Here is a 21,715-nt window from a genome sequence, read left to right on the forward strand (position 1 = left end):
AGGCAGCTCCACAGTAACAGTAGGAGACTTCAACACACCACTTTCGGTGAAGGACAGAACATCTAGAAAGAAACTCAACAAAGATGCAGAAGATCTAAATGCCACGATCAACCAACTCAACCTCATAGACATGTACTGAACACTCCACCCAAAAGCAGCAAAGTATTACACTCTTCTCCAATGTACATGGAACATCCTCCAGAACAGACCACATTTTAGGCCATAAAACAAGCCTTAAAAAAATCCAAAACGTCAAAATAATACGAAGCATTTTCTTGGATCATGATGCCATAAAAGTAGAAATCAATAACAGGAATAACAAGGAAAAAATATCAAATACATGGAAACAATAACACCTTGCTTAAAAACCACTGGGTAATAGAAATCAATGATGGAGTAAAAAAAATCCTAGAATCAAATGGGAGTGAAAATACATCTTACCAAAACCTTTGGGACACAGCAAATGCAGGGCTCAGAGGTCAATTTAGAGCAATAAACTCATACATCAAAAAAGAAGAAAGGGCCAAAATCAAAACATTAACCCTACAAGTTGAACAAATAGAAAAAGAGCAGCAACAGAAGCCCGAGTCACCAGAAGAAAGGAAATGATAAAGAGTAGAGCAAAAGAAATGAAATAGGGAAGAAAAAAACAATAGAAAGAATCAACAAGATCAGAAGTTGGTTCTTTGAAAGGATCAACAAAATTGACAAACCACTGGCAAAATTAACAAAAGAAAAGCAGGAGGATAAGCAAATAAGAAATGAAATGGGTGACATTACAACAGAACCAACTGAAATAAAAAGGATCATAACAGAATACCATGAAAAACTGGACTCCAACCATGTTTGAAAACCTAGAGGAAATGGACAAATTTCTAGAAATTCACACTACTTACCTAAACTAACACAAACTGAGGTAGAAAAACTTTACGGACTCATGACAAAAGTTTGAAGAAGTAGTTTTAAAAAAAAAAAAAAACACCAAGAACAGCAACAAAAAAGCCCTGGCCTGGATATCTTCACTGGAGAATGCTACCAAACATTCAGAATAGAGCTCACACCAATACTACTCAAACTATTTCAAAATATAGAAAAAGAAGGAATACTCCCAAATTCATTGTATGAAACCAACATGACCCTGATACCAAAGCCAGGAAAAGACACCACAAAAAAAGAAAATACAGACCAATATCTCTTGTGAATACAGATGTAAAAATTCTCAACAAAATTCTAGCCAATAGAATTCAACAGCACATCAAAAAAATAATATATTATGACCAAGCAGAATTCATACCAGGTATGCAAAGAAAGTTCAACATTAGAAAGTCAATCAATGTAATCCACTATATAAATAAAATGAAAAAAGAATCATGTGATCACTTCAATCGATACTGAAAAGGCATTTGATAAAGTCCAACACCCATTCATGATTTAAAAAAAAAACTCTCAGGAAATAGGAACAGAAAGGAAATTCCTCAACATAATAAAGGGCATCTATACAAAAGCAGGAAACCCTGGTGGCATAGTGGTTAAGTGCTATGGCTGCTAACCAAAAGGTCACAGTTCGAATCTGCCAGGCGCTCCTTGGAAACTCTATGGAGCAGTTCTACCCTGTCATATACGGTCGCTATGAGTCGGAATTGACTCGACGGCAGTGAGTTTGGTTTTTGGGGTATACAAAAGCAACAGCCAACATTATTGTCAACAGAGAGGGACTGAAAGCATTCCCCTTGAGAATGGGAACCAGACAACAATACCCTTTATTACCACTCTTATTCAACATTGTGCTGAAAGTCCTAGCTAGAGCAGTAAGGCAAGAAAAAGAAAAAATGGGCATCCAAACTGGTATAGAAGAAGTTAAACTATTCCTATTCACAGATGATATGATCCTATACATAGAAAACTCTAAAGATTCCACAAGAAAGCTATTAGGACTAACAGAAGGATTCAGTAAAGTAGCACGATACAAGATCAATATGCAAAACTCAGCTGGAGTCCTCTACACCAACAAAGAGAACTTTGAAAAGCAAATCAGGAAAACAATACCAAAAGATAAAATCCTTAGGAATAATTCTAACCGGGGATGTAGAAAACCTATACAAAGAAAACTACCAAAACACTACTGCAAGAAACCAAAAAAGGCCTACAGAAATGGAGAAATACACCATGCTCATGGACAGAAAGACTCAACATTGTGAAAATGTCCATACTACCCAAAGTGACTATAGATATGATGCAATTCCAATCCAAACTCCAGCATCATTCTTTAAAGAAACGGAGAATCTAATCACCAATTTTATATGGAAAGGAAAGACGCCCTGGATAAGTAAAGCATTACTGAAGAAGAACAGAGTAGGAGATTTCACACTACTGATCTCAGAACCTAGAGTCTTAGGCTGGGTTCTCTGGAGAAACAAAAACAGTGAAGCATCTATATATGCTTTTGCTTCTGCCTCTCTATAGATAGGTAGGTAGATAGGTAGATAGATAGATAGGTAGATAGATAGATAGATAGGTAGGTAGATAGATAGATAGACAGACAGACAGACAGATAGATGATAGATGACAGATAGATAGACAGATAGAGATAGATAGATAGACAGACAGACAGACAGACAGACAGACAGATAGATAGATAGATGCGGGGGGAGGGAGAGAGGTTTGTATCAAGGAAATGGCTCACGGAGTTGCAGAGGCTAGAAAGTCCCAAGTCCATAGGTCAGGCTGGAGGCTTCTCCTGACTCACATAGTTGCAGGGGCTGGTGAACCCAAGATCAGCAATTCAGAGAAGAGACCTCTGGCTCACAGGCTGCAGAGTCCAACAAATTCCAAGACTGGCAGGTAAGTTGGCAGGCTTCTGGCTCACAAACGGCAGAGGCTGATGAATCCCAAGATCTGCAGGTAAGCTGCTAGCTCAAGTCCCAAGAACCAGAGATCAGATGAACAGGAGCCAGCTGCAGGATCCAGAGTGAGCAAAAGCCCAAGGGCCTTGCCAGAGAGTCCACCTATATTAGAGGTAGGCCACACCCCCAAGGAAACTCCCTTTCAACTGATTGGCTTCTCAGAACAGATCTCATCATGGAGGTAATTACATTATATCAGATCTCATCATGGAAGTGATTATATCATTATACAGCTGCCAAACTACATCATAACTGCCAAACCACTGAGAATCATGGCCCAGCCAAGTTGACATACAAAACCATAACCATCACACCTACTCTACAGCCATGGTACTCAAAACAGCGTGGTACTGGTACAATGACACATAGACCAGTGGAACAGAATTGAGAACCCATATGTAAATCCACCCACCTATGGACAGCTGGTCTTTGACAAAGGGCCAAAGTCCATTAAGTGTGAATAAGACAGTCTCTTTAACAACTGGTGTTGGGAAAATGAGATGTCCATTTGTGAAAAAAAAAAATGAAAACAGGAGCCATACCTCACACCATACATAAAAACTAACTCAAAATGAATCAAAGACCTAAATATAAATTATAAAACTATAAAGATCAAGGAAGGAAAAATAGGGCCAAAGCTAGGGGCCCTAATATACGGCATAAATGGAATGCCAGACATAATTTAAAATGCACAACAAGCAGAAGATGAACTAGATAAATGGGATCTCCCCAAAATTAATTGCTTGTGCTTACCAAAAGACTTCTCCAACAGAGCAAAAAGAGAACTCACAGACTGGGAAAAATTTTTGGTGACAATATATCCAACAAGGGTCTATCCTCTAAAATTTGTAGAAAATTTCAACACCTCAGCAACAAAAGGATAAACAATCCAATTAAAAAGTAGGCAAAGGATATGACCAGACACTTCACAAAAGAAAACAGACTGCTAACAAACACATGAAGAAATGCTCATAATCATTAGCCATTAGAGAAATGCAAATCAAATGCAATGAGTTACCAACTTACCCCGATACTACTGGCACTAATAAAAAACAGAAAATAACAAATGTTGGAGAGGTTATGGTGAGATTGGAACTCTTATACACTGCTGGTAGGAATGTAAAATGGTACAACCACTACAGAAAATGGTATGGCACTCCCTTAAAAAGCTAGAAATAGGAGGCGGGGCCAAGATGGCGGACTAGGTAGACGCTACCTCGGATCCCTCTTGCAACAAAGACTTGGAAAAACAAGTGAATCGATCACATACATAACAATCTACGAACACTGAACAACAAACACAGATTTAGAGACGGAGAACGAACAAATACGGGGAAGCAGCGACTGTTTGCGGAGCCTGGAGCGAGCGTCCCAGTCAGGTAACCTTGGCGCCGGGCGTAGGTCTGGGCCCAGGAGAGCTGAATTCAAAATCTATGACAGTGCAAACAAGGGGAGCAGCCCTACCCCCCTGAACTCACCCCGGGAGGGGGCCCAGCCGGTCCTCGGAGGTGGCGCGGCGACGGGGCTGGCGGGACGAGAAGTCCCCGGGAGGCAGTGACTGATTTTGGAGCCAGGAGTGCAGCGTCCCAGCAGTGGAACCTTAAAGCTGGGCTTTGGACTGGCAGCGGAGGATCTGACTGCGGCTTCAGTGGACCAGACCCTCGGAGGCAATCTCCACACAGCCAGCACACATAGGCAACACGCCCCTCGGGAATCTCAGATACAATAGTCATTCCAAGCAAGATAAGCAACTTTGGCTATATTCCGAGGGGCTACTCTCCTATTTCTCTGAACCCTCCCCCACCCTTCCCAGGCGGCTTCATTAACATTGGAATTTCCTGAGCCAGAGGTAGAATGGCTCCGGCTCTGCGGCAGCTTTGCTTCCCCCCCCCTTTTTATTTTTGGTCTTTTCCTAACCCATTCTTCCGGCCTGAGAGAAGGAACCACAAAAAACCCAGGGACCGGAAATCCATCCCTAATTGGACTAAAAACACAGAACCAGCTACAGCCAAGCATATATGATCCAAATCTTGGACTTTCATCCTTACAAGGAACAAGGTGGTGGTTATAATCCAAAGGCAGTTCTGATAGGGATCTGACTGCATTTTTTTTTTTAGCAGATTTTCTGGAAAAACAAGTTTCCCAGGTCTGATATCTCTGCTTATTCAACAGAGCCCTAACTGACAGACAACAGGGAACTGAGGGCTGAAGCTCCCCCCAGACCACCTAGCCTCTTGCCTTAGGGGTCTAAGGAGGGTGACATCTACCAATCAGCAGAGGTACTTGCATTGGGGGCCTAAGGTACAGCTGCAGTGCCCTCCCACCAAGGTGCTATAGGAATAGAGACACACCTACCTCACTGACACTTGGAGGAAGCCTGTCAGCATCCTGCCCCCCCCCCCCGGAAGGTGAACCCCAGCTGCTAGTAGAATCTGGTGCACACAATTATCACCACTACTTCTCGAGGTGGATAGGTGTTAGGGTGCAGCACACACTTGATGACCCAAAATCAGATTCTACTCAAGAATAGTGAATAGACTCAGGCATATATTATCTGGCAACAGCCCAAACCAGCTGGTAATAGGTCATAAGTAAGTCAAGGGCTACAATAAACTAGACAACACAATCCAGTAGCCCATCCACATATATTGAAAGAAAACAAAACAAGATAAGACTCAGTGAGCAATTATAGAATAAACCACTACTTTTTTTTATATCTTAGTGATGGCTCAGAGACAGCAGTTGATATCAAACCACATAAAGAAGCAGACCATGACAGCTTCTACAACTCCCCAAACAAAAGAATCAAAATCTTTCCCAAATGAAGATACAATCCTGGAATTATCAGATACAGAATATAAAAAACTAATTTACAGAATGCTTCAAGACATCACAAACGAAATAAGGCAAACTGCAGAAAAGGCCAAGGAACAAACTGATAAAACAGTTGAAGAACTCAAAAAGACTATTCAAGAACATCGTGGAAAAATTAATAAGTTGCAAGAATCCATAGAAAGACAGCATGTAGAAATCCAAAAGATTAACAATAAAATTACAGAATTAGACAACGCAATAGGAAGTCAGAGGAGCAGACTTGAGCAATTAGAATGCAGACTGGGACATCTGGAGGACCAGGGAATTAACACCAACATAGCTGAAAAAAAATCAGAGAAAAGAATTTTAAAAAATGAAGAAACCCTAAGAATCATGTGAGACTCTATCAAGGAGGATAACTTGCGTGTGATTGGAGTCCCAGAACAGGGAGGGAGGACAGAAAACACAGAGAAAATAGTTGAAGATCTGCTGACAGAAAACTTCCCTGACATCATGAAAGACGAAAGGATATCTATCCAAGATGCTCATCGAACCCCATTTAAGACTGATCCAAAAAGAAAAACACCGAGACATATTATCATCAAACTTGCCAAAACCAAAGATAAACAGAAAATTTTAAAAGCAGCCAGGGAGAAAAGAAAGGTCTCCTTCAAGGGAGAATCAATAAGAATAAGTTCAGACTACTCAGCAGAAACCATGCAGGCAAGAAGGCAATGGGTTGACATATACAGAGCACTGAAGGAGAAAAACTGCCAGCCAAGGATCATATATCCAGCAAAACTCTCTCTGAAATATGAAGGCGAAATTAAGATATTTACAGATAAACACAAGCTTAGAGACTTTGCAAAAACCAAACCAAAGCTACAAGAAATACTAAAGGATATTGTTTGGTCAGAAAACCAATAATATCAGATACCAGCACAATACAAGGTCACAAAACAGAACATCCTGATATCAACTCAAATAGGGAAATCACAAAAACAAATTAAGATTAATTAAAAAAAAATGCTCATAACAGGGAATCACTGAAGTCAATATGTAAAAAATCACAGTAATCAAAAGAGGGACTAAATACAGGTGGCATAGAACTGCCATATGGAGAGTGATACAAGGCGATATAGAACAATACAAGTTAGGTTTTTACTTAGAAAAATAGGGGTAAATATTAAGGTAACCACAAAGAGGTATAACAACTCCAGAACTCAAGATAAAAGCCAAGAAAAACGTAACGACTCAACAAACATAAAGTCAAACACTACGAAAATGAGGATCTCATAATTTACTAAGAAAAACGTCTCAGCACAAAAAAGTAAGTGGAAAAATGAAATTGTCAACAACACACATAAAAAGGCATCAAAATGACAACACTAAACACTTATTTATCTATAATTACGCTGAATGTAAATGGACTAAATGCACCAATAAAGAGACAGAGAGTCTCGGACTGGATAAAGAAACACGATCTGTCTATATGCTGCCTACAAGAGACACACCTTAGACTTAGAGACACAAACAAACTAAAACTCAAAGGATGGAAAAAAATATATCAAGCAAACAATAAGCAAAAAAGAAGAGGAGTAGCAATATTAATTTCTGACAAAATAGACTTTAGACTTAAATCCACCACAAAGGATAAAGAAGGACACTACATAATGATAAAAGGGACAATTGATCAGGAAGACATAACCATATTAAATATTTATGCACCCAATGACAGGGCTGCAAGATACATAAATCAAATTTTTACAGAACTGAAAAGTGAGATAGACACCTCCACAATTATAGTAGGAGACTTCAACACACCACTTTCGGAGAAGGACAGGATATCCAGTAAGAAGCTCAATAGAGACACGGAAGACCTAATTACAACAATCAACCAACTTGACCTCATTGACTTATACAGAACTCTCCACCCAACTGCTGCAAAGTATACTTTGTTTTCTAGCGCACATGGAACATTCTCTAGAATAGACCACATATTAGGTCATAAAACAAACCTTTGCAGAATCCAAAACACCGAAATATTACAAAGCATCTTCTCAGACCACAAGGCAATAAAAGTAGAAATCAATAACAGAAAAACTAGGGAAAAGAAATCAAATACTTGGAAACTGAACAATACCCTCCTGAAAAAAGACTGGGTTATAGAAGACAGTAAGGAGGGAATAAGGAAATTCATAGAATGCAACGAGAATGAAAATACTTCCTATCAAAACCTCTGGGACACAGCAAAAGCAGTGCTCCGAGGCCAATTTATATCGATAAATGCACACATACAAAAAGAAGAGCCAAAATCAGAGAACTGTCCTTACAACTTGAACAAATAGAAAGTGAGCAACAAAAGAATCCATCAGGCACCAGAAGAAAACAAATAATAAAAATTAGAGCTGAACTAAATGAATTAGAGAACAGAAAAACAATTGAAAGAATTAACAAAGCCAAAAGCTGGTTCTTTGAAAAAAATTAACAAAATTGATAAACCATTGGCTAGACTGACTAAAGAAATACAGGAAAGGAAACAAATAACCCGAATAAGAAACGAGAAGGGCCACATCACAACAGACCCAACTGAAATTAAAAGAATCATTTCAGATTATTATGAAAAATTGTACTCTAACAAATTTGCAAACCTAGAAGAAATGGATGAATTCCTGGAAATACACTACCTATCTAAACTAACACATTCAGAAGTAGAACAATTAAATAGACCCATAACAAAAAAAGAGATTGAAAGGTAATCAAAAAACTCCCAACAAAAAAAAGCCCTGGCCCGGACGGCTTCACAGCAGAGTTCTACCAAACTTTCAGAGAAGAGTTAACACCTCTACTACTAAAGGTATTTCAAAGCATAGAAAATGACAGAATACTACCCAACTCATTTTATGAAGCCACCATCTCCCTGATACCAAAACCAGGTAAAGACATTACAAAAAAAGAAAATTACAGACCTATATCCCTCATGAACATAGATGCAAAAATCCTCAACAAAATTCTAACCAATAGAATTCAACAACATATCAAAAAAATAATTCACCCCGACCAAGTGGGATTTATACCAGGTATGCAAGGTTGGTTTAATATTAGAAAAACCATTAATGTAATCCACCACATAAATAAAACAAAAGACAAAAACCACATGATCTTATCAATTGATGCAGAAAAGGCATTTGACAAAGTCCAACACCCATTTATGATAAAAACTCTCAGCAAAATAGGAATTGAAGGAAAATTCCTCAACATAATAAAGGTCATCTATACAAAGCCAACAGCCAACATCACTCTAAATGGAGAGAACCTGAAAGCATTTCCCTTGAGAACGGGAACCAGACAAGGATGCCCTTTATCACCGCTCTTATTCAACATTCTGCTAGAGGTCCCAGGCAGAGCAATTAGGCTAGACAGAGAAATAAAGGGCATCCGGATTGGCAAAGAGGAAGTAAAATTACCTCTATTTGCAGATGACATGATCTTATACACAGAAAACCCCAACGTATCCTCCAGAAAACTACTGAAACTAATAGAAGAGTTTGGCAGAGTCTCAGGTTATAAGATAAACATACAAAAATCACTTGGATTCCTCTACATCAACAAAAAGAACATCGAAGAGGAAATAACCAAATCAATACCATTCACAGTAGCCCCCAAGAAGATAAAATACTTAGGAATAAATCTTACCAGGATGTAAAAGACCTATAGAAAGAAAACTACAAAGCTCTACTACAAGAAATTAAAAAGGACATACTCAAGTGGAAAAACATACCTTGCTCATGGATAGGAAGACTTAACATAGTAAAAATGTCTATTCTACCAAAAGCCATCTATACATATAATGCACTTCCGATCCAAATTCCAATGTCATTTTTTAAGGTGATGGAGAAACAAATCACCAACTTCATATGGAAGGGAAAGAAGCCTCGGATAAGCAAAGCATTACTGAAAAAGAAGAAGAAAGTGGGAGGCCTCACTCTACCTGATTTCAGAACCTATTATACAGCCACAGTAGTCAAAACAGCCTGGTATTGGTACAACAACAGGCACATAGACCAGTGGAACAGAATTGAGAACCCAGATATAAATCCATCCACATATGAGCAGCTGATATTTGATAAAGGCCCAGTGTCAGTTAATTGGGGAAAAGATAGTCTTTTTAACAAATGGTGCTGGCATAACTGGATATCCATTTGCAAAAAAATGAAACAGGACCCATACCTCACACCAAGCACAAAAACTAACTCCAAGTGGATCAAAGACCTAAACATAAAGACTAAAACGATAAAGATCACGGAAGAAAAAATAGGGACAACCTTAGGAGCCCTAATACAAGGCATAAACAGAATACAAAACATTACCAAAAATGACGAAGAGAAACCAGATAACTGGGAGCTCCTAAAAACCAAACACCTATGCTCATCTAAAGACTTCACCAAAGAGTAAAAAGACTACCTACAGACTGGGAAAGAATTTTCAGCTATGACATCTCCGACCAGCGCCTGATCTCTAAAATCTATGTGATTCTGTCAAAACTCGACCACAAAAAGACAAACAACCCAATCAAGAAGTGGGCAAAGGATATGAATACACACTTCACTAAAGAAGATATTCAGGCAGCTAACAGATACATGAGAAAATGCTCTCGATCATTAGCCATTAGAGAAATGCAAATTAAAACCACGATGAGATTCCATCTCACTCCAACAAGGCTGGCATTAATCCAAAAAACACAAAATGATAAATGTTGGAGAGGCTGCAGAGAGATTGGAACTCTTATACACTGTTGGTGGGAATGTAAAATGGTACAACCACTTTGGAAATCTATCTGGCGTTATCTTAAACAGTTAGAAATAGAACTACCGTATAACCCAGAAATCCCACTCCTCGGAATATACCCTAGAGAAACAAGAGCCTTCACACAAACAGATATATGCACACCCATGTTTATTGCAGCACTGTTTACAATAGCAAAAAGCTGGAAGCAACCAAGGTGTCCATTAAAGGATGAATGGGTAAATAAATTGTGGTATATTCACACAATGGAATACTACGCATCGATAAAGAACAGTGACGAATCTGTGAAACATTTCATAACATGGAGGAACCTGGAAAGCATTATGCTGAGCGAAATTAGTCAGAGGCAAAAGGACAAATATTGTATAAGACCACTATTTTAAGATCTTGAGAAATAGTATAAACCGAGAAGAACATATACTTTTGTGGTTACGAGGCGGGGAGGGAGGGAGGGAGGGAGAGGGTTTTTTACTGATTAGTTAGTAGATAAGAACTACTTTAGGTGAAGGGAAGGACAACACTCAATACGTGGAAGGTCAGCTCAATTGGACTGGACCAAAAGCAAAGAAGTTTCCGGGATAAAATGAATGCTTCAAAGGTCAGTGGAGCAAGGGTGGGGGTTTGGGGACCATGGTTTAAGGGGACTTCTAAGTCAATTGGCAAAATAATTCTATTATGAAAACATTCTGCATCCCACTTTGAAATGTGGCGTCTGGGATCTTAAATGCTAACAAGCGGCCATCTAAGATGCATCGATTGGTCTCAACCCACCTGGAGCAAAGGAAAATGAAGAACACCAAGGCCACACAACAACTAAGAGCCCAAGAGACAGAAAGGGCCACATGAACCAGAGACCTACATCATCCTGAGACCAGAAGAACTAGTTGGTGCCCGGCCACAATCGATGACTGCCCTGACAGGGAGCACAACAGAGAACCCCTGAGGGAGCAGGAGATCAGTGGGATGCAGACCCCAAATTCTCATAAAAAGACCATACTTAACGGTCTGACTGAGACTAGAGGAATCCCGGCGGTCATGGTCCCCAAACCTTCTGTTGGCCCAGGACAGGAACCATCCCCAAAGACAACTCATCAGACATGAAAGGGACTGGACAGTGGGTAGGAGAGAGATGCTGATGAAGAGTGAGCTAATTATATCAGGTGGACACTTGAGACTGTGTTGGCATCTCCTGTCTGGAGGGGGGATGGGGGGATAGAGAGAGTTAGAAGCTGGCAAAATTGTCACGAAAGGAGAGACTGGAAGGGCTGACTCACGAGGGGGAGAGCAAGTGGGAGTACGGAGTAAGATGTATATAAACTTATATGTGACAGTCTGACTTGATTTGTAAACGTTCACTTGAAGCTCAATAAAAGTTAATTAAAAAAAAAAAAGCTAGAAATAGAAATACCATATGACCCAACAATTCTACTCCTGGGTATATACCCTAAAGAAATAAGAGCCATGACACAAATAGACATATGCACACTCATGTTCACTGCAGCATTATTCACAATAGTAAAAAGATGGAAATAACATAAGTGCCCATCAGTGGAAAAATGGATAAACAAACTGAAGTACATAACACACAATGAAATTCTACACAATGATAAAAGAATAACCATGAATCTGTGAAACATCTCACAACATGGATGAATCTGGAGGCCATTATGCTGAGTGAAATAAGTCAATCACAAAAGGACAAATATTTTATAAGACCACTATTATAAAAAAAAAAAATGTTTACACACAGAAAAAAAAATCTTTGATGGTCACCAGGGTTGAGAGGGAAAGGGAGGGAAAATTCCTAATTAGATAGAAGACACATGTTAATGTTGGTGAAGGGAGAGGAAATACACAAAATGGGGGAAGTCAGCAAAACATGACCAAGGCTTGGGAGGACACTAAGAGGAACACGAGAACAAAGGGCACTAACGGTAATTACCATAGCATAGACAATTCTGCAAAAATAGTATTAATAAAGGCTAATTTACAAATGGATACATAGGTAGATAGATATGCCAAGAAGTGTGGGAGGCTGTAACGGAATATGCCCACCTGCACATACAGGTTTGGTGGTGGATATTTCCACATACATAACGGTAGGTGTTGCTTATATATTTATATAGAGCACTCAAGGGCCACAGTCAATGTAACTTTTTAGACATAACTAAACACCTCATGGGACAAAGTTCCTAGGCTCAACGGCGAAGGATCATTGACTTGGGGGACATCTATGTCAACTGGCACAACACAATTCATAAAGACACAGTTCTGCATCCTATTTTGCGAGTAGCATCTGGGGTCTGAAGGACTTGCAAGTGGCCACCTAAGATACAACTACTGGTTTCTTACCATTCGGAGCAAAGGAGAGTGAAGAAAACCAAAGGGAGCAATTAGTCCAAAGGACTAATGGACCATATGAACCACAGCCTACGTGACCCCAGGACCAGAAGAACTAGATGGTACCCGGCTACCACTACTGGCCACTGTGACAGGGATCACAACAGAGGGTCCCAGACAGAGAAGGAGAAAAATTGTAGAACAAAAAATCAAATTCACAAAAAAGACCAGACTTACTGCTCTGACAGAGACTGGAGGAACCTCCAAGACTGTGGCCCAAAGACACCCTTCTGAACTAGAACTGAAGCCATTCCCAGAGACCACTTTTCAGCCAAACCATAGACAGGCCCATAAAATAAACAATAACACCCAGGAGGAACGTGCTCCTTAGAACAATCAATTTCATGAGATCAGAAGGGCAACATTTGCCCAAAAGCAGGAATAGGTAGAAAATCAGGACGAAAGGAAATGGGAAACCTGGGGTGGAAATGGGGAGAGTGCTGATACTTGGTGGGGAAAGAAATGAATGTCACGTAACACTTTATGTACAAATTACCAAATGGAAAACTGATTTGCCCTGTAAACTTTCACCTAATGCATAATAAAAAATTAAACAACAACAAACGTCAGATTTCAGGACAAAGAATATTACAAACAAAGGGATAAAGTAGGGTAATTTCATCAAACCTGTACTGGTTCCCATCGATTCTGACTCATAGCAACCCTACAGGACAGAGTAGACCTGCCCCACAGAGTTTCCAAAGAGCAGCTGGTGGATTCGAGCTGCCAACCTTTTGGTTAGCAGCCAAGCTCTTAACCACTGCACCACCAGGGCCCCAATTTCATCATAAGGTCATAAAAATCTTAAATGTTTACGCATCTAATAATAGAGTTTCAACATATATGAGGTAAAAACTGGTAACATGAGAAGGAGAAATGGACAAATCCACAATTATTGTTGGAAATTCAACATCCTTCTCTCACTAACTGATAGAACAAGTAGACATAAAATCAGCAAGGGTATATAGTACATAAAAAACAATCAACCATTTTGGACTAACTGACATTTATAGAACACTCCAAGACTCAACCGAAACAGCGAAATATATATACCTTTTTCAAATACACGCAGAACCTTTACCTAGCTAGATCACATGCTGGGCCATGACTCATTGCTGTTGAGTAGATTCCGACTCATAGCGACCCTTCAGGACAAGGTAGAACTGCCCCATAGGGTTTCCAGGGAGTGGCTGGTGGACTCAAACTGCCGACCTTTTGGTTAGCAGCCCAGTTCTTAACCGGTGTGCCACCAAGGCTCCAGGCCATGAAGCAAGCCTCAAAAAATTTAGAATTCCTCAAATTATATGTTCTCTGATCACAAGTGAATTAAATTAATAACAGTAGGATCTCTGAAAAATCCCTAAATTTTTGGAAATTAAACAACACCGTTCAAAATAACTCATGGTTCAAAAAAGAAATCACAACAGAAATTAGAAATTATTTTTATCTAAGTAAAAATGAAAACACAACATCAGAATGTATTAGATGCACCTAAATCAGTACTTAAAGAGAAACTTATAGCATTAATATATCAATTTTATAAATTATAAATTTTTATTGTTTATAAATTTCAACTAATTTATGGCACTAATTGATTATATCATGACACAGTGGCTGCAACAATGGGCTCAAGCATAACAGCAATTGTGAGGATGGTGCGGGATCAGGCAGGGTTTCTTTCTGTTGTGGATGGGGTCACCATGAGCTGAATCCAACTCGATGGCACGTAACAACAACAACAACAAGAATCACTTATATTAGAAAAGAAGAAAAGTCTCAAATCAACAAATAACCTTAGCTCTACCTTAAGAAACTAGAAATAAAAACCAATTAAACCCAAAGTACAGAGAAGAAAGGAAATAATAAAGATCAGAGCTGAAATCAATGACATAAGCAAACAATAGGGAAAAAGGAAGCAAAATTCTGGTTCCTTGAGAAATCAATAAAATTGATCAACTTCTATCCAGACTAATCAGGGATAAAAATAGAGAACCAAATTACCTTTATCAGGAATAAAAGAGTACATTACTAAGAATTTACAGATACTGAAGTATAATGAGTGAATACCGTGAATGGTATGCCAGTAAATTGAACAACATAGATGAAATGAACAAATTTGAACACTTCCAAAGCTCGCTCAAAAAGAAATAGATAACTGGGATAACCCTAAATCTATTTTAAGAATTGAACGTTCAGTTCAAAACTTTCCAGCAAAGAAAATTCCAGGCCAAATGACGTCCCCAGTGAATTCTATCAGATGTTTAAAAAATAGTGGCCATCCTACACAAAACTCTTCCAGAAAATAGTAGGGGAAGGAACATGCCGCGACTCATTTTATGAGGCCAGCACTGCCCTGGCACCAAAACCAGACAAGGAAATTACAAGAGAAAAATACAGGCCAATATTCTTCATGAGCATAGATACAAAAATCCTTAACAAAATTTTAGGAAATCGAATCCAGCAATATGCAAAAAAACATAATACATATGACCATTTATTGTTCATCCTAGGGATGCAAAATGACTTAACATTTGAAGATGAATGCAATTCATCAAGTCAACAAATTAAAAAAAAAAAAGAGAGAAACTACAACCATCTCAATAGATACAGAAAAAAGTATTTGACAAAATTAAACCATGGTTCATGATAAAACTCAGAAAATTATGCCTAGAAAGGAATTTTCTCAAACTGATTGTTATAGATTGAATTGTGTCCCCCCAAAATGTGTGTCAACTTGGCTAGACCATGATGCTCAGTATTGTGTGATTGTCCACCATTTTGTCATCTGATGTGATTTTCCTATGTGTTGTAAATCCTACCTCTATGATGCTAATGAGGCAGGATTAGAGGCAGTTATGTTAATGAGATAGAACAAAATCTATAAGATTAAGTTGTATCTTGAATCAATCTCTTTTGAGACATAAAAGAGAAAAGTGAGCAGAGCTGGGGGACCTCCTACCACCAAGACCAAAGGACCAGGAGAGAAGCACATCCTTTGGACCCAGGGTTCCTGCACTGATCTCCTAGACCAGGTGAAGATTGATAACAAGGACCTTCCTCCAGAACCGAATGAGAGAGAATGCCTTCCCCTGGAGCTGGTGCCCTGAATTCAGACTTCTAGCCTCCCAGGCTATGAGAGAATAAATTTCTGTTTGTTAAAGCCATCCACTTGTGGTATTTCTGTTATAGCAGCACTAGAGAACTAAGACATTGATAAATGATATCTTAGAAAAACCTATAGCTACCATCATGATTAATAGTGAAAGATCAACTGCTTTCCCTCTAAGATCAAGAACAAGACAGAGATATTCATTCTCACCACCTCTACTCAACATAATTTAAAAAATCAAAAAGCAAGCCATAGACTAGGAGAAGAGGTTTCAATACATGTATTCAAAATAAATAATAATTCCTACAACTCATCAATAAGAAGACAAGCAACCCATTTTTTCAAAACGGGCAAAAGGCCTAGACACTTTATCAAAGATGATGTAAACTGACTAATGAATTAAAAGATTCTCAACATCATCAGTCACTTGAAAAATGTAAGTTAAAACCACAAGATACCACTACACATTGCTAAACGTCTAAAATTAAAGACTAACGATATCAAATGTTGGCAAGGATGTGGAGCAACTAGAACTCTCATATATCACTGGTGGTAGTGAAAACCGGTGCAGCCACTTGGAAGAAAATTTGACAGTTTCTTATAAAATTAAACATACACTTACCATATGATCCTAGTTTTTACCCAAGAGAAACGAAAACATGTGTTCACACAAAGGCTTGTACTTGAATGTTCATAGAAGCTTTATTCAGAATAGCCCAAAACTGGAAACAACCTAAATGTTCATCAGCTTCTGAATGAATCAACAGTTTTATATTCACTCAGTGGGATACTTCTCAATAATAAAAAGGAAGGAACTACTGATATCATAAGCACATTATGCTCACTTTTTTTATGGTAACATATGGAAGAGGGCTGGTATAGAGGTGTTCATGAGGATGCCTCGTGAGGGGAGGGCTCAGCTGGCAAACAAATGCAGAAGGCTCACATTATTTGCATAAAAATACTGTAAAATATCATCCATATATATATATATATGGAATAAATCTAATGAAAAGTATGGCGTGAAGGTCTAAATGTAGAAACCAAAAAAAGAAAAAACAGCTTCTAAAAGGTAACGTGAGAACATCCTCTAGACTTAGGCACCGGGAAAGATTTAATCACCAAAACCTTAAAGGCACTCAGTATAAAGGGAAAAACTGGTAAATTAGATGACATTGAATAAAGAAGGTCTATTCATTAAAAGATACCATTTTAAAGCATAAAAAAGAAAGCCGGAGAGTGGAAAAAGATATGTGCAAAATATGAACTGATATAGGGCTTGTATCCAAGACAAGTATACTTTTAAATCCTACAAATCAATAAAAAACAACAAGCCAAAAGTGAAACTTGGAATAGAATTGAACAGGCACTTTGCAAAAAGGATACATAAATAGCCAACAACATTATCACAAACTGATGGCATTATTTGTCATCAGAAAGCTGTAAATTATAATCACAATGACATACTACTATATACCCAACAGAATGGCTAAAATTTTAAAGTCTGACAATACCAAGTGTTGACAAGGACGCAGAATAACTGGGACTTTCACACCCTGTAGAGAGAAGGGTGAATTGGTACGGTTGCACTGGAACACTCTGAGACCTCAAACATGAAAAAGCATCTCCAGTCAAGGGTCCTTAACCTCACAGATCATCAGGGAAATTCCAGTTGACGGTAGCTCAAACAATTACAATTAGGTACCATTATACATCCACAAAATGACTAAAATAGCAAGTGAGGGTGAGGACGTGGAGCAAAAGCAACTCTTTTGCGCTGCTGGCAGGAGTGCACATTGGACACCCACCCTGGAAAACTGTGTTGTAATGCAACTACTAAAGTGGGACACTCGCGTGCCCTATGATCCACCCATTCCACTCCTGGTTTGAACAAACTCAACAGAAATGCATACAACCTACTATGGGGCTATTTTGGATGACCTAACAGCATTATACATAGAAGCTGCAGAGTGGATACTGCCCAAGGTCCTGTCAACAGTGGAACATTTAAATCCATGTGATACCTGTGGGGTGGAGTTCTACACAGCAACGAAAATGACCAGCAAGGTGGATGAATCTCACAAACATAATTTTAAGAGAAAGAAAACAGATAAAAACACGTACATGACGTATGATTCCATGTATATGAAGTCTGGAACCAGGCAAAACCAGTGAGGAAGTCAGGATGACAGCTTCCCTTGATGGGAGGGTAGGAATGATGGGAAGAGGGTGGCTTTGGGGGATTAGTCGTGTTCTGCTTCTCTGCCTGGGTGGGTTTAATCTATGAAGTCATCGAGAGTGCACTTAGGATGTGGTACTTCTTGTGGGTTGTATTTCAGAAGAAATTTAAGAGGAGGAGGAAGTTTTTCATGCCCTAACATGAGTTAGAAGGCAACCCTTCCTGGATGTCTTGGTGTTCGGTATGGCCCAGGCCTCCCAAGTGACGGACATCGACGTGCTACGAAGGTACAGACTGCCTCCTTTCCCCAGGGCATTCGCTCCTCAGGTCCCTTAGAGTGGTAGATGAGAAGACGGTGGCTCCCACTCAACAAATAACATTGTTGTCGCTGTTGTGTGCAGTCAAGTCGATTCCGACTCATAGCGACCCTGTAGGACAGAGTACAACTGCCCCCAGGCTGTAATCTACCAGAGCAGATTGTCAGGTCTTTTCTCCCACGGAGCCAATAGTGGGTTCAAACTGACAACCTTTTGGTTAGCGGCCAAGCACTTAACCATTTCACCACTTGGGCTCCTTATCAAAGAATAACAGTGCCTTCCTTATCTTCCCCAGAACCAAGTGCACACATTTTGCAATGGGGGCCTTCTCCACCTCTCCCTAGAGGGGGTCTGTTCACATCCTAGGGTAAAACGTGAGGTCTCTCTCTCCAGGAGAGGAGGGGTAGGTGTACCAGCTGATCTATATAAGCTCCAAGAGACATAATTCTGGGGTTTCTCTCCTCAGGTGCAAACCCCCCCCACACACAGGTGACATCTGCCCCCACCATGTTGGCCCCTCCTGGGGTGGCAGGGTGTAGGGAAGGGACACAAGATGCTCTAAGTCATTAAAAGTTGTCCTCCAGCCAGAAACCACGTGTTTCCTGCTAGAATAAATAAACAAATGCAGATACACAAGCTTAACAATATGGAACAATCTCCAGGCTATAACCCGGTAAACCCACTGCCATCAAGTCGATTCCGATTCAGAGCGGCCCAGGATACCGTAAGTGAAAAATCACGTTACAAAGCACGGTGCTGAGCTGGTTACTGTCTTCTTAAAGAGGGGAACCCAGGGCGCACACTTGTGTCACAATGGACACACCCCCCTGGGTGGCTGGGCAAGGGGCCTTTTACAGTTCCTGCCTCTGTACTTTCTGAATTTTGAAAGTATTACTTGTTTCAAAAGGTACAACTGAAATAAAAAATAATGCTAGCGCAGCCTTGGCTTGGTGGCTGTGACTGTGGCCAGCAGGCCGGGCGGCAGGGCAGAGGCCAGAGTGGGTGGCCATTGGGGCACCCACCCGGGGGGCACCCACTGCACTCTCCAAATTTCAAGACAAATTTCCGTTTTTAAAAGAGTCCCCGTCCCCATCGCGTCCTAAAGGGCATTTACCTTGATGGCTCTTTCAGTTAACTGTCTTGCTATTTTGTATCTGTCTAATTTGGGGGAAGAGGCCAAGTCTTGGGAAGTTCCTCGTTTTAATCCTGCAGAAGAGAAACAAACTTCAAGGCAAAAGCAAGGACATCAAAGCGCTCTAACCGAGGGACATCCAGACACCAGGGACACCAAGGTCTAAGCGATGCCGTCGTCCCTCCCACCTCTGCCCTGCCCCTGCCATCAGCCCAAGCTCACACCTACCACCTGCTGGGCCTCCTGCTTTAGAGCAAAGGACCTCAGGAGGCTCCACCACCCACCCCAGGGCCCACCTGCAGTCCCATCAGCCCACCGTCTGCACCAGCCTACAAGACCCCTCCTGCCATGCCCCTCCTCCCATGCCTGTCCTCCCATGCCTCTCCTACCACGTGCCCTCCTACCTCCTCCCATGCCCCCTCCTACCTTCTACCACGCCCCTGCTCCCAGACCCCTCCTCTCACACCCCCATGTTAAAAAACAAACACCTCTTCTTTGTACCCACACACCTCACCAGCTCCCAACCCATCTCCCCAATCCCCTGTCTCTAGAACTCGCTTCTATCGGGCTCCACCAGACACAGCACATGCTAGAATCAGGGTGTCCAGGCCAATGGGTTGCTTCCCACCCGTCCCCTGCCCCCATCCTGGCCTCCCGCAGCACCGGTCACTCAGGCGGCCACTCTTCTCTCCCTTCGGCTTCGCCTCTCCCCAGCGCACTGCCACTCCCCAAGCTCTCCACGGGGAAGTGGGGCCTGAGGCCCAGACCTCCATGCTTGCATGCTCCCCACCCCTGGGCATCTCCTACATGCAGGCCCCAGACCTTCCCTGCCCTCCAAATGCTCCTGTATCCACGGTCCCCCAGGATGCCCAGATGCAATCCAGGTATTACAGACACAGGCCCAGACTGCAACTTTCTGCCCCCCACCCTGCTTCTCCTCCGCAAGTGTGACCTCCAAAAGCCCTCGTATATGGGGCCATGTGATTTCGACCAAAGCAAGTCTGAGGGGATGGTGCGGGAACAACTGTACAGCCACACAGAAAAGGTGAGCCACAACCCTGACCTGGCAGCACACGCACAAGTTCACGTGAGATGGGTTGTAGGCTGAAACACAGAATATCTTCACAATCTGGCTGAGCAAAAATTTCTTAGTTCACAGAAGGCACTAACTACAGAAGTGAAAATTGGCAAATTGGCCTTCATCAAAATTAAAATGTTTTTGCTCATTAAAATGTTCTGTTAGGAAAATGAAAAGGCAAACCACAGACTGGGGTAAATATCCACAATACAGACATCTGGCAAAAGGCATATATCCAGGGTATATTAAGAATGAACTCCTAGAACTTAGTAATAAAAAGACAAACAATCCAATAAGAAAACGGGCTAAAACTTAAACAGATGTTTTACAAAAAATGAAAAGATGAAGAATTCCCAGTAAGTACATGGGATAGGGTTCAAAATTATTAAGTCCTCTGGAAATTACGAATCAAAACCACAATGAGATACCGTTTACACCCACTAGAATGGCTGTTATAAAAATGGAACTAACAAGTGCTGGCTAGGGAGTAAAGAGCCCTGGTGGCCAAGTGATTAAGTGTTCCGCTAACTGAAAGGTCTGCAGTTCAAATCTACCAGCTGCTCCATGCAGCCTGCTCCCATAAAGATTACAGCCTTGGAAATCCTATGGGGCAGTTCTACTCTGTCCTGTAGGGTCTCTCTGAGTCGGAATCGACTCAAGCACGACTGCTTTCTTTTCTTTTTTTAATGGGGTGAGGATGTGGAGGAATTGGGACCCTTGTGCATTGCTGGTGGGAACGTAAAATAGTGCAGCTGCTGTGGAAAGTAGTTTGGTGGTTTCTCAAAAAGTTACTTACCGAGGGTTACCACATGACCCAGCAATTCTGCTCCTAGGTATTATACCCACTAAGCTTGAAAGCAGGGTTCAGACAATGCTTGTACACCAATGTTCGTGGCAGCACTATTCACAATAGCCAAAAGGCGGAAACAACCCAAGTGTCCTTCAGTAGCCATACAATGGAATATTATTCAGCCATA

The 21,715-nt window shown here is 40.7% G+C and overlaps 1 protein-coding gene across 1 annotated transcript in view; it reads right to left on the reverse strand.

The window, feature by feature from the left end:
- The window catches only part of TTLL8 (tubulin tyrosine ligase like 8), a 74,373-nt gene extending 53,940 nt beyond the window's left edge, over window positions 1-20,433 (reverse strand). The window contains exons 1-2 of the mRNA XM_049884994.1: window positions 20,289-20,433; window positions 19,643-19,734 (exon numbers count right to left, since the gene is read on the reverse strand). Coding sequence (XP_049740951.1) covers window positions 19,643-19,734; window positions 20,289-20,433 — 237 coding nt within the window. The remainder of the gene's footprint in view (window positions 1-19,642; window positions 19,735-20,288) is intronic.
- Between the last annotated feature and the right edge of the window lie 1,282 nt (window positions 20,434-21,715).

Source organism: Elephas maximus, chromosome 4 (assembly GCF_024166365.1).
Source record: "Elephas maximus indicus isolate mEleMax1 chromosome 4, mEleMax1 primary haplotype, whole genome shotgun sequence".
Taxonomy (NCBI): domain Eukaryota; kingdom Metazoa; phylum Chordata; class Mammalia; order Proboscidea; family Elephantidae; genus Elephas; species Elephas maximus.